The sequence below is a fragment of the Rhinopithecus bieti genome, unplaced genomic scaffold (assembly GCF_001698545.2).
Source record: "Rhinopithecus bieti isolate Rb0 unplaced genomic scaffold, ASM169854v2 scaffold_28090, whole genome shotgun sequence".
In the NCBI taxonomy this organism is placed as follows: domain Eukaryota; kingdom Metazoa; phylum Chordata; class Mammalia; order Primates; family Cercopithecidae; genus Rhinopithecus; species Rhinopithecus bieti.
Genome location: NW_016812870.1, coordinates 600,228 through 612,943, shown reverse-complemented (window position 1 = coordinate 612,943; position 12,716 = coordinate 600,228). Strand labels below are relative to the sequence as shown.

Below are 12,716 nucleotides of genomic sequence, written 5' to 3'. Positions count from 1 at the left end.
GAGGCAGGAGGATCACTTAAGATCGGGAGGTCGAGGCTGCAGTGATCCGTGTTTGTACCACTACATTCCAGCCTGGGTGACAGAGACCATCTCAAAAAAAAAAAAAGAAAAAAAGAAAAAAGAAAAGAGAACCTGCACCAAGACTCAGCAGCAGAAATTCTCAAGATCTCTTGACTACCAGCACTATGGTCAGCAGTGATAAACTCAGATTCCAACTTCAATCCTAGGACCAAAGTCACTTATAACCTTGAAAATCACAACAAAGAGAACGCCAAGTAAAAACCATTGTTAAAAACTGCACACACTTCAACAACCGCCAGGAAGAGAAACTCAAAGCTTTCTATTTTGCCAATGTCAGATGCTTGAGTATCCTTACCAGTTTACTTTTGTGTAATTTCCAGTTCTAGTTGTTATGTATGCTCTAGTGAGTTACCAACGGTCTATACACAAAATGGAAGTGTTTTATTAAACTAGCTTAAAGTCATATTTTCAAACTATAGAAATTCAGAAATTCTTTAAATTCTAATAGTTAATTTCCTATACTCTAAAGTTCAGAGTGTACTTTCAGCATAAAAAAGTGACACATATCAAGTTTCAGTTATTTATTAATCAGTGTAATCTCCAATAGAGATTACAATAGGATCTCCAACATGATTTCATGCATTTAGAGGAGAAATACTTCCTGATTAAGTGGAAAATTGTGCGGATGTGGCTTCTGGAAGACCTTCATTCTAAAGCAGCGTTATAGTGAAACATTTCATTTAGAAATCTGGACGTTCCTTCTTCAGTTTGCTGTAATCCACATTCACTGAGTAGAACTTGGAACAGAAAAAAAGATATTTTAAGTAATCTCAAATACACAGAGATGGTACAAAGGTTTTAGAATTCTTTGTATTTGGTTTTCTACAGTAACAATTACAGACATGAATTTTTAAAAGAATAACAACATAAAAGTCATTCACAGAAAAATACTATACCTAAAATTCCAGCCTTCAATGATAGTTTTGGCAAGGTAAAAATATTCAATTTATTTCATAAGAGCAGTGTCAGTACAGTCTACTACTTGGAACCTGTAAGGAAAATTCTTCTATTTCAAAATGAATAATTAAGAATTCCTTCTGATACACACTTCCAGTTCGGTAAGTTTTTGCCTTAACTCTACTAAGTACATGGAAGAATTGCCAACAGAATAGAGGATTAACAAGAAATTATCTTCCCTACTTGCTGAATGAACTGCTGTAATTTACAGGGAGAGATCCTGCAACAAAAAGAGGCTAGTAATATAAGCTACTGCTTTGTTTTGTGGTTTACATAACTTTTGAGATATTTTCTCTCTCTCACTAATTTCCTACCCAGGCTATATTCAATATCAAACTGACACTTCACCTCTGGTAATGGCTTTTAAATAATATGGTATTTTTGCTGTTTAACATTTCCAACATTTCTTTATAATCAATTAAAATTAATTTTAGAAATAAATCTTACTGTGATTGCTTAAAAAAAACAAAAAAACTCCCTCTCTCAGTAACTTAAAAAAAAATGACATATTTGAAACTGGTCCAGAGTTTCTAATAATGACACATTAATGCTAGTACACAAGCCCAAATAAGGCTAAAATCTTGGGTTTACTCATTCTTGCGCCAAAGAATGCTAAAGAGGTTGTGCTATAATTCCTTGAAGACTATGATATTTATCGTCCAAAGAACCACAATTTCAGAATTATAAACATTTTCTTCAGGGTTTTTAAGCATGAAGTTCACAAATCTGTATTCATTCTTTCTTCAAATCCCTTTTATTTCTTCAAATATACCCGAACTTATTTATTTCTGAAAAACTCTTATTTATTTTACTGATGAAAAAAAAATCCTCAGGTTGTAAAGCTTATTACCAAGTTGTCCTTGAGATACAGACAGATACAGGCTTTTATGGACAGAAAATTATAAATAATCCATAAAGCAGTATTCTTTGTTCTGACAGTGTTCTTTTAAGAAACAATTAATCTAAATAAGATTAAAAAAACTGTATGTGCTATCCTCTAACATACTAACAAAACATTAGAAATAACAGAAGGGTTTGCAGGTATATATTAAGGAAAGGAAAATAAACATTTGTTGGGCTCCTGCCCAGGCACTGGGCTAGATGCTTTATGTATATCTTAGTTAATTATCACAATAACCCTTCTCATTCTTAATATATAAAAGAGGTAATTTAGATCAAGTTCTACAACTTGCAAGATCAAGGCCCTACAACCATGCAGAGTCAAAAGCGCAAACATGATGGTATTTTTGCCAATTGTCTTAAAACTAAGCAGGCTTCTGATTTACTCGCTTCAAATCCAAAATTCTCTCTAGAATTTTAAAACCTGCTTTCAACTTCCCTGCCTCTATTCTTTTTCTGTTTAATGCTGGCTACCTTGAGAGTCTCTGAAACAACAGTTGGGAAGGCACAACATATTCTGATCTTAGCTTTGGGGAGCTTCAACTGTTATTCAGTTGAGAAGTATTGCTGGGCCTTTAATGCTCAAATCTTATTTTGGTCCTGTCTCTTGCTGTTTTATTCATAGCTTTTGCTAGATTATGGCATGGCAACAAATAATTCTCTGCTTTGGACTGAATGTTTACGTCCTCCCAAAATTCATGTTGTAACCCCAAATGCCAATGTGATGGTATCTGGAGGCTGGGCCTTTGAGAGGTAATTAGGTCATGAGGGTGGAACACTCATGACTAGTGCCTTTATAGGAGGGCTCACTTCTCTCCTTCCATCTTGTGAGGACACAACTGGGTTGGGCCCTCATCAGGAGCAGAATTGTTTGGCACCTTGATCTGGACTTCCCAGTCTCCAGACTGAGGAATAAATTTGTTGTTTAAGCCACCGGGTCTACGGTAGCTTGTCATGGCAGCCCAAATTAACACACTCAAATCTTAGTGGCTTACAACAATGAAAGTTCACTTTTCACTCACATTATATGCCATTAGTATGTTGATTGCTTCATATTTTTTTCATTCCAATTCTAAGGCAAATGAGTAGCCCTTACTTGTCAATTTTGGTCTCATGAGAGATGCAAAAGAACAGAGGAATCACATAATGGTTCAAGTGTGGCAGGTATCATTTCCTCCAACTCATAATTTCCCACAAGTCACAAATCAAATCTGATGTCAGTGGGCCAGAAAAACAAATTCTCTTAGGTGAGAGATTATGAATGATGGAGATGATAATCTAGTCTACCTGAATGGGTTTAGAAAAAGTATTAGGTAAGTTTCATTTACTCCAGGTTCTCAAGTTTCTGGATTTGGTTCCTTTTCATTTCTATCATTACATAACATGATACTCTTCATCTTTCCAGACTCTGATACAGTGTCATAGCTATTAACAGCCCAAGCTATGCCACACACATTAGGTTTTTGTTGCAGCAACATTTCATTTTTGGTTCCCAAGGACTCATCTTGGCATGTGTTGCGATACTTCAGAACATTAGTAAACTAGCTGCATTATCAGAATAATCTGTTACACCTTTTGAACTACACATACCCATAGATTTCAATACGCTCTTTGGTGGAAGAACCAAAACCTGCTACTTTTTTTGTTTGTTTGTTTACTTTTTAAAAGTTTCTTGTATGTGGAATTATTTTTTCTGGAATAGACTTACTTTAAACAAATGTGTAAGACAGAAAAATAAATCAGGATGCCCATTTGATCTTTTTTGAGGCAAAATGTCACACACAGATAAGATAGCTGTTTCAGCTTAGCCACTGCATTTTTATTTTCTTTTCTTTTTTTTTTTTTTTTTTTTTGAGACGGAGTCTCGCTCTGTCGCCCGGGCTGGAGTGCAGTGGCCGGATCTCAGCTCACTGCAAGCTCCGCTTCCCGGGTTTACGCCATTCTCCTGCCTCAGCCTCCCGAGTAGCTGGGACTACAGGCGCCCGCCACCTCACCCAGCTAGTTTTTTGTATTTTTTAGTAGAGATGGGGTTTCACCATGTTAGCCAGGATAGTCTCGATCTTCTGACCTCGTGATCCGCCCGTCTCGGCCTCCCAAAGTGCTGGGATTACAGGCTTGAGCCACCGCGCCCGGCCGCATTTTTATTTTCTTCTTGTAACGAGATCTATTTAAGGATTTAGAAGCCAAATTATAATCAGGTTAAGTGGAAAACTTGAAATCCACAAAGGGTGATCTTAAAAATTGCTATCAGGCTGCGGGCACAGTGGCTCATGCCTGTAATTCCAGTACTGGGACAGGCGGATCAACTTAAGGCCACGAGTTTAAGACCAGCCTGGCCAACATGGCAAAACCCCATCTCTACTAAAAATACAAAAAATCAACTGGGTGTGGTGGTGTATGCCAGTAGTCCCAGCTATTCAGGAGAGAAAGGCACAAGAATCGCTTGAGCCTAGGAGGCAGAGGCTGCAGTGAGCCAAGATAACGCCACTGCACTGCAGCCTGGGTGACAGAGTGAGACTGTCTCCAACAACAAAGAAAAACGTTGCTACGAGTAATGATAATCCATCATAGATGTATACCTGTCAAGGAGTGCTAGACACACACTGATCGGGGACCCTGTTCTTCACAGTGATAAATCAAACGGCCAGTTACTCTCTTTTGATGAAGTGGCTTGATATTATGGAAAGTGTATTGAGTGAGTTATAAACTTTAAACACATAAACTGTATGGTATGTGAATGGTATGGTATCTAAATGAAGCTGCCCTTGGTTTTTGGTTTTTTGCTTTTTTTTTTTTTAAGACAAAGTCTCGTTCTGCTGCCCAGGCTGGAGTGCAGGGGCGTGATCTTGGCTCACTGCAACCTCCACCTCCCAGGTTCAAGCAATTCTCCTGCCTCAGCCTCCCGAGTAGCTGGGATTACAGGCATCTACTACCATGCCCAGCTAATTTTTGTGTTTTTAGTAGAGATGGGGTTTCACCATATTGGCCAGGCTGATTTCGAGCTCCTGATCTCAAGTGATCTGCCCGCCTCAGCCTCCCAAAGTGTTGGGAATACAGGGGTGAGCCACCGCGCCTGGCCTGCCCTTGGTTTTGACACTGTGCAGGGTCTTTGTATACAATTACAAATAAGAAAGGTTATGTTTGGAGAATCAATAAATGGTCTCAGTCCATGAAATCATTCTCTGGAAGAGTAGTTCCACAGACCACTCTAAATTCTCATGTCCCACAACAGACTAGCTGAATCAGAATCTCTGGGGATTAGGCTAAAGAATCTGTGTTTCAACAAGCTCTATGTACAATCAAGTTTGAGAACACTGTGTTAGACTATCTAAGAACTAAGAAAATGGTAAATGATAGCTATACTGTTTTTGCTTCTTTTCTTATACTAGCAATAAAAAGCTAGCAAAAAATATTAGAGCAATTATGTGAAATGAAAATGTATATTTTCATTTCATTTTTTTTTAAGACAAAGTCTCGTTCTGTTGCCCAGGCTGGAGTGCAGGGGCATGATCTTGGCTCACTGCAACCTCCACCTCCCAGGTTTAAGCAATTCTCCTGCCTCAGCCTCCCGAGTAGCTGGGATTACAGGCATCTACTACCATGCCCAGCTAATTTTGTGTTTTAGTAGAGATGGGGTTTCACCATATTGGCCAGGCTGATTTCGAGCTCCTGATCTCAAGTGATCTGCCCACTTGAAAAAAATATATACATTTTCATTTCACATAACTACCTAACAGTGCTTCAAAGTTCAATATAATGGAATTTTACTCATATATCCAGTTTCAAGAAAACCCACCCCATGACAAAACTTATTACAACACAATTTCTAACAACTTTAAAACAATTTTGTAGTTTACCTTGTATTGATCATTGGGACCCAGTTTGTTCCAGGGCTCTGGGTTATTTCTGTCCCAACTAAAAGAAATAAAACATTATGACTGTTACAATAATAAAGCACTATTTAAAATAGTGTTTTGTACTTAAGAATACATTTTTGAATAGATCAATCTTATTTTCTATTAGATGAAGTACGGTGTTACTTCATTATGGAGTTGAAACAGGTAGAGGATCTATAATAAGCAATCTCATGTAATCAATTAGAAAAAATGTAGAACACAGAATCCCTGTCACAAGATACTTTTTACCCGGCTTTCACAAAAGCTTTCCGTTTCATTAATAAAGTGATATAAAGAAAAGTGCATAGAATAATGATGAATCAATCTTTTCACTGTCTATTGTTTTTCAACTGCAAATGTGCAAGTGCAGGCAAAAAACATTTACATGTGCCAAGAACCATGATTATTTTATAAAAACAATTATTATTATGTCAATCCTCAAAACATTACAAGATTTGGTATTAGCAGTTCTACTTTACCAAAGAGAAAACGAGACTCAGAAAGATTAGATAATTTCATGTACCAGAAAAAGTAAATGAAAATAGCCGATTTGAGATCTGAACTTACTGTATGACTGTAAATGGAAGATTCTTTCTACTACCCTGATGTTATCGACCTACAAAGACTGTGGCTCCCAAACTGCCTTGACAAGCTATCAAAGTTTTAAATATTTTTAAGTACTTACCAAACATCTGGATTGAACAATGCCAGACGCAAGAGATACAGTGTCGCTCCAGTAGCTCCAGTTCCAAGAAATACAAAGAGGGGGATCAACTAAAACCAAACACAAAATAGAATAACCATCTTCAAATACTTAAGACACTGACCAACGAGAGATTACAGTAGTTTCTGCACATTGATTTCCAAGTCTCAAACTGTTAATGTGCTGTTTCGTCTTAAAATTTAAATAAAATAGATCTTACATTGAGGTAAGATTTCTTATAACTGTGTTCTGAAGAAAGAAATGGAACTTGGAAAGGATGTTAAGATGACTCTGGTTTAAGTGTCTGACTTTTTAATGTGGAGCAAATTACAGGTACATTTTGAAATTTCCAAGAAAATGTATCGAGTCTTCTTCACCTCTCTAATATTTACATGTCATTCCCATTAAATTTTCTGCTTCCTTTATCCTGGGGCTTGAAAAACAAATTCTTTGCAAATTATTTAAGGGTGCCTCCATAAAGATGTATGAAAAATAGAGTCTGAATAAGTAAACATATCTATTACAAATACTGGCTTTAAGCATTATCTCTGAAAACGTAATGCTGCCAATGCTTGCTGCGTATTCAGGTAACTGGATTTAAGACAGATTAAAGATGGCATAGAGTTAGCTCTACAGCAAGTTGATGTGCTGAGGGAAAATGAGATGCGAAAGAACTTAACTGCAATTAAATTCCGCACTACGAAATTTTCCCAAACGCAACGACGTCCAGACAAAGTGAGGATTCAGATCACGGACCCCTCTTATTTACCAAAAGGCCTGGTGGTGCAATGCGGTGAATACAAGATCCTCCAGAGATGGTATAACACAGGGAACCTGACCTATGCTAGTCTCTGACCCACACAGCGCACATCTATCCCTACTGGACCGCACAACCTGCAAAACAGCGCGGCCACCAGACTGTTTCAATATTCACTATGTTTTTTTTTTTTTCTAGCAGTGTCCGTCACCTTCCGCCCGCCAGACAAAACCCCACAATGCATGACGTAGAGGGTCACAGAGGCCTGGGGCAACTAAGATGACAAACATTAGGAGAGGTAGGGTCTTGTCTGACGGACAGATACTCCCAGGGAACAGAAAGAGGCGCACCCTGACGCAAGAAGGACAAGGAAAAACATTAGGAGAGAGGTCAAGAACTTACGCTCGGATGCTTCTTGGCCTGACCGAGGATCTGGCGGAGCATGTTTGCGGCAGAGGCCTCCGACTGGAAAGGAGAGAACCTGTCTAGCCACCAGGCCCTGAGCTAAGTAGTATCTGCAATGAGACAGTGCGGACTTTCAAAGTCACTCAGTACCTCCTACCTGAAGGACCCTTGGCTAGGAGGGCAGCTTGCGGCAGGAGGGCCCGAATGCGACTGTCCTCAACAATGCCTGCTTAGATCCAACTCCTCACATGTTCCTCCTGACCTGGTCGGACCATCATCATTCCACTTCATAATGAAAACCCCTTCACTGCCGTGCTATGCATATTTCTGAGGGGAAATTTTTTTGGCGAAACGAGGACTCTTCGATTGACCAGACAGGCACTTTCCAAGGGTGTCACGTACTGAGGAATGCGGTCGACGCCGGGGCGCACGGGCCGCGCGCTCCGTGAGTCGGGGAGCCTCTCCCGCGGCGCCTGAGAGCCGGGTCCGCGCGCCGAGGCCCTGGGGGGGCGCGTGCCGGGCGCGCGCTGGCCGGCCTTGACTGCCGCTGAGGGAGCTGCGCGGCGCCTCTGGGAGCCGAGCGCCGGGCGCCTGGAGGTTAGGCCGGGTCTCTTGCCGCTAAGGTCAGCGGCTGCGGTTTGAGAAGACTGCAGCTGCTTCCTGTCTTAGGCTGTCACAATCAGAAGTTAAAAACTAGTAAATGACTTAAAGATGATAATAGTCCTGGCAGTGTGTTTCTAAACCCTGAGATCCTGGCCCTCGGTTGAAAGTTCGTCGCCACAAAGACCTTGCCAACACGCCACTATCCCCCCTCCCTGGTCCCAAATTGCATCCTTAAAATGTGTTTTCAATGGCCGTGTACCTACAGATAATCTTTCCCACTATCCCAATCCAATGTTCATTTGTGGGGTTTTTTTGTTGTTTTCTTCGTTTTTTTTGTACCCGAACGTCTTCCATAGGACAGGCTTTGCGGGGGGCGGTGGGGGAGGGGGCTTGGGATAAAACGTACACTCTGAACCCTCTCCAATCTCATACGTAGCTTAAAGCATTAATCAAATGATAAAGCAAATATTAATAACTGGGACCAGAAATCGTAGACGAAGGCTCCACCGGAAGTTACACTAACTCTGAAGGAAGAGTAGACATTAACCAGGGGAAAACGGAGGATGCAGGTGTACAGGGCGGAGGTAATAACACGTGAAGGTCTGAAGCTAGTGAAAACCCGAGGGGCTCTATGAGGTCTGGTGTGGTTGGAAAGTAAAAGGGAGAGCAAGGTGGGGATCAGATCTGCTGGGTCAATAACCTCTTACACATCATGGGTTTTATGTTGCGAGCTTGGGAAGGTTGTGCTTTTAAATGAGTGCTTTGTTAAGAATTGATTAGAAGGGATAAGCGTGAAAGGGGAGGGACCTATCAAGGGGCCATTGCAATAGTCCATAGTCTGTGTGAGAGATAATGGTAGCTTGAACTATTGTAGAGAATGTAATGATGAGATAAAAAGATTCCAGAGATGTTTAGAAGGTGGCACTAACAGGACTTGGTGGCTGACTATCAGGGAATGAGAGAGAAGTTAAGAATAATTTCAGAGGTTCAGTTTTGAGCAGCTCTGTGGTTGTTGCCAGTTATTGAAATAAGAAGCCATAGAGAATGATGTATAAGTGCCTGTGTAAAATTCAAGTGGATTTCTGTGGAGCAGAAGAGACCTACACTAGAAGTATAAATTTAGGACTCAGTTTATTGATAAGAAATGAACCCATGTGACTGAACGAGATTACTTAGGGAGAGAAGGTTGAGTGAGAATTTTGACAGAGGACACGGAGCTGAGGAATTCCAACATGCAATGCTTAGAAGAGGAGGTAGGGCCAGTAGGTAGGAAAAAAAAAATAGATGGTAACTGTTAAGGTGGTATGTCATGAAGCTTATCAAGACTGGTCTTTTTTCATTCATTCAGCAAATCTTTCTTAAGTACCTACTCTTCACTAGGCACTGTTCTAGTCACTAGAGTTATAGCAGTGAACAAGAAAATTACTCTGCCCTCATGGAGCTTACATACTAATTGAGGAAGACAAACAATAAACAAATGAGATAATTTTTAGATTGTGACAAGCCAATAAAATAGTAATCTATGAGACAGACAATGACATGGAAGAGGTGGATGAGAGAAGGTTACTTTAGGTAGACAGGACAGGGAAGGTCTGTCTGAGGATATATGAGTTGAAACCTAAATGCAAGGAAGGAAGTAACCTGGTAAAGATCTGGGAAGAACACTAAATTGGCAAGAGAAATGGTTTTGAGACTTAAAAAAAGAAGAAAAAGAGTGCTTAAAAAACTATCAGTGTGGTTGATCCATAACTAAGGAGAAGAGGAGGAAAATGAGAGCAAAGAGTGGAGTCTGTAAGGTCTATGTCTAAATCTCTGACAAGGACCTTATAGGCTATAGTAAGGAGCATGGCTGTGTTAAAAGATCAGCACAAAAACATGGAAAATACTTAGAAGTGAACAAAGAAACCTTAGTGAGTGTAGATAGGCTTTCAGCAAATAAATAAGAAGAAGGGAGACCTCTTCTTCCAATATTTTATTTTGAATAATAATAGTTGATAAGTAGGTATGTAGAAATGCCATTATTAGTAAGAAGGTAAAATCCAGTGACTTACATTTTTTGTCATTGACCTAGCTTCTAGAGACAACAATAATATAGATAGCTAAGTGATGCCTTTGTTTATTTTTGTTTATTTATTTTTTTGAGATGGAGTCTCGCTCTGTCACCCAAGCTGGAGTGCAGTGGTGCAATCTCGGCTCACTGCAACCTCCGCCTCCCAGGTTCAAGCAATTCTCCTGCCTCAGCCTCCCAAGTAGCTGGGACTACAGGCACATGCCACCACACCCGGGTAATTTTTTATATTTTTAGTAGAGAGGGGGTTTCACTGTGTTAGCCAGGATGGTCTCGATCTCCTGACCTCCTGATCCGCCCCCTCGGCCTCCCAAAGTGCTGGGATTACAGGTGTGAGCCACCGCACCCAGACTAAGTGATACCTTTAGAGATGTTAACAAATTAAGGTTACAAATATAAATTTCATTAAATATTAACCAAAATGTCAAATTGTGGAAGTTTCAATTTTGCACATTAAAGTTAGTGGAAAGAGTATGTCACCTATATTTTAAGTAGGGATAGGTAGAGGTGACAGTCTAGAAAAAGAAGCCATGGTAGAAGAAACAATGCAAAATTCCTGAGCTGCAGAAGTGGAATTGGTATGTGTTGTAGATTAAATTGTATGCAGATACCTTCAGCCTCTACCTAGAAGAAGATATCACTTGCCTCATTAGGGTCAAGCTTAATAAGACTTGCCTTATTAGCAAATGAGAAGTGAGAAGTAGCACATGCCATGCACAAGCAGAAGCTTTAAGAGCCAACATGTGCCATGTTCTCATTTTCCCTCTGCCACAAGACTAGCGATATTCTAGATAGAGCCTGCTCTATCAGCTTAGGTGTGAGGGTAAGAACTATTTGGAACAGAGCCACTACTGACCTGCAGTGTACAGGTATTAAGAATGAGAAATACGCCAGGCCTGGTGGCTCACTCCTGTAATCCCAGCACTTTGGGAGGCTGAGGCAGGTGGATCACCTGAGTTCAGGAGTTCAAGACCAGCCTGGCCAATGTGGTGAAACTCCGTCTCAACTAAAAATACAAAAAAATTAGCTGGGCGTGGTGGCGGCTGCCTATAATCCCAGCTACTTCGGGAGGCTGAGACAGGAGAATCTCTTGAACTGGGGAGGCGGAGGTTGCAGTGAACCGAGATTGTGCCATTGCACTCCAGCGTGGGCGACAAGAGTGAAACTCTGTCTTTAAAAAAAAAAAAAAAAAAAGAAGCCCCTATTGTTGCAAGTGACTGGATTTGGGAGTAGTTTGTTAATGTGGCATAACCTAGCCTACCCTGACGAATAAATAATTTGACACTGAAAGTGTGGTAACATGTTATGATAAAAATCCTAAAATATGAGCCAGGCACAATGGCTCACACCTGTAATCCCAGCACTTTGGGAGGCCAAGCCAGCCTGTCCAACATGGTGAAACCCCGTTTCTACTAAAAATACAAAAATTAGCTGGGCATGGTGGTACATGCCTGTAATCCCAGCTACTTGGGAGGCTGAGGCAGGAGAATTGCTTGAAGCCAGGAGGCAGAGGTTGCAGTGAGCCGAGATCACACCTGAGTGATAGAGTGAGACTCGGTCTCAAAAACAAAACAAAACCAAAAAAATCCTAAAATATGTGGCATAGGATTTAGGTCCTGGCAGTAGGTGACAAAGTAACTGTTACCAGGGACTAGAAGGAAGGCTATCTATATATAATGCAGTATTGCAACATTTAGTGAAACACTTATTTTAATTAATTGGAAGGCAGTTAATGTTCCCAGTGAGCTGGTAGCTTTCAGTGAAACAGCAGGCAAAGAGTATGTTAGCATGTATCAGTTACTATTGGCTACAGTTGACAAGGTAGTACAGTAAAGATTTGGACTCACAATGATTGGTCAGTTTGCAAACTATAATAACAGGGAGTAAAATATTCAGAAATTTAGAGACATGCAGAGTTGGAAGATCTGATTGATTCTCATATCTAGCTGTCTAAAATAAAGATGGGAAGGCATTTGGGCTACAAAGGTGAATTGATAGGAAGACAATGGCCCAATCAAGAATGTGGCCATCATACCTTTGTTAAAACATTTCAGTAAATTAAGATGCCTTCAGTAAATCCTTTCAGCTGAACAATTTTAAAGTCTGGACAAACAGGTAAGGATGTAACTCTCCAACCAAAGCATGATGGGATTAAGGTTACTGACATTAAGTCTAAAGAAAGACAGAGGTATGTCTCGAAAAGAATCGTGGCTGTGGCATTAGTGCATGGAGTTGACTGAAATCAAATAAAAGTAGAGTAAGTACTGTGAAAAGAATTATCAGCACTGGATTAAAGAAACTGTCATGGTTTGAAATGTGAAAAGACACTTGGGCTCCTCCATCTTT

General features: G+C 40.3%; 1 protein-coding gene across 1 annotated transcript; it reads right to left on the bottom strand.

Moving 5' to 3' along the window:
* Positions 1–587: 587 nt before the first annotated feature.
* On the bottom strand, positions 588–7,931 carry COXFA4 (cytochrome c oxidase associated subunit FA4). The gene is made up of 4 exons (XM_017847063.1): positions 7,697–7,931; positions 6,520–6,608; positions 5,796–5,853; positions 588–818 (listed from the first exon to the last, which is right to left on the bottom strand). Exons 1-4 carry the CDS (start codon positions 7,736–7,738, stop codon positions 762–764), a joined length of 246 nt encoding a protein of 81 aa, XP_017702552.1. The 5' UTR covers positions 7,739–7,931; the 3' UTR covers positions 588–761.
* Between the last annotated feature and the right edge of the window lie 4,785 nt (positions 7,932–12,716).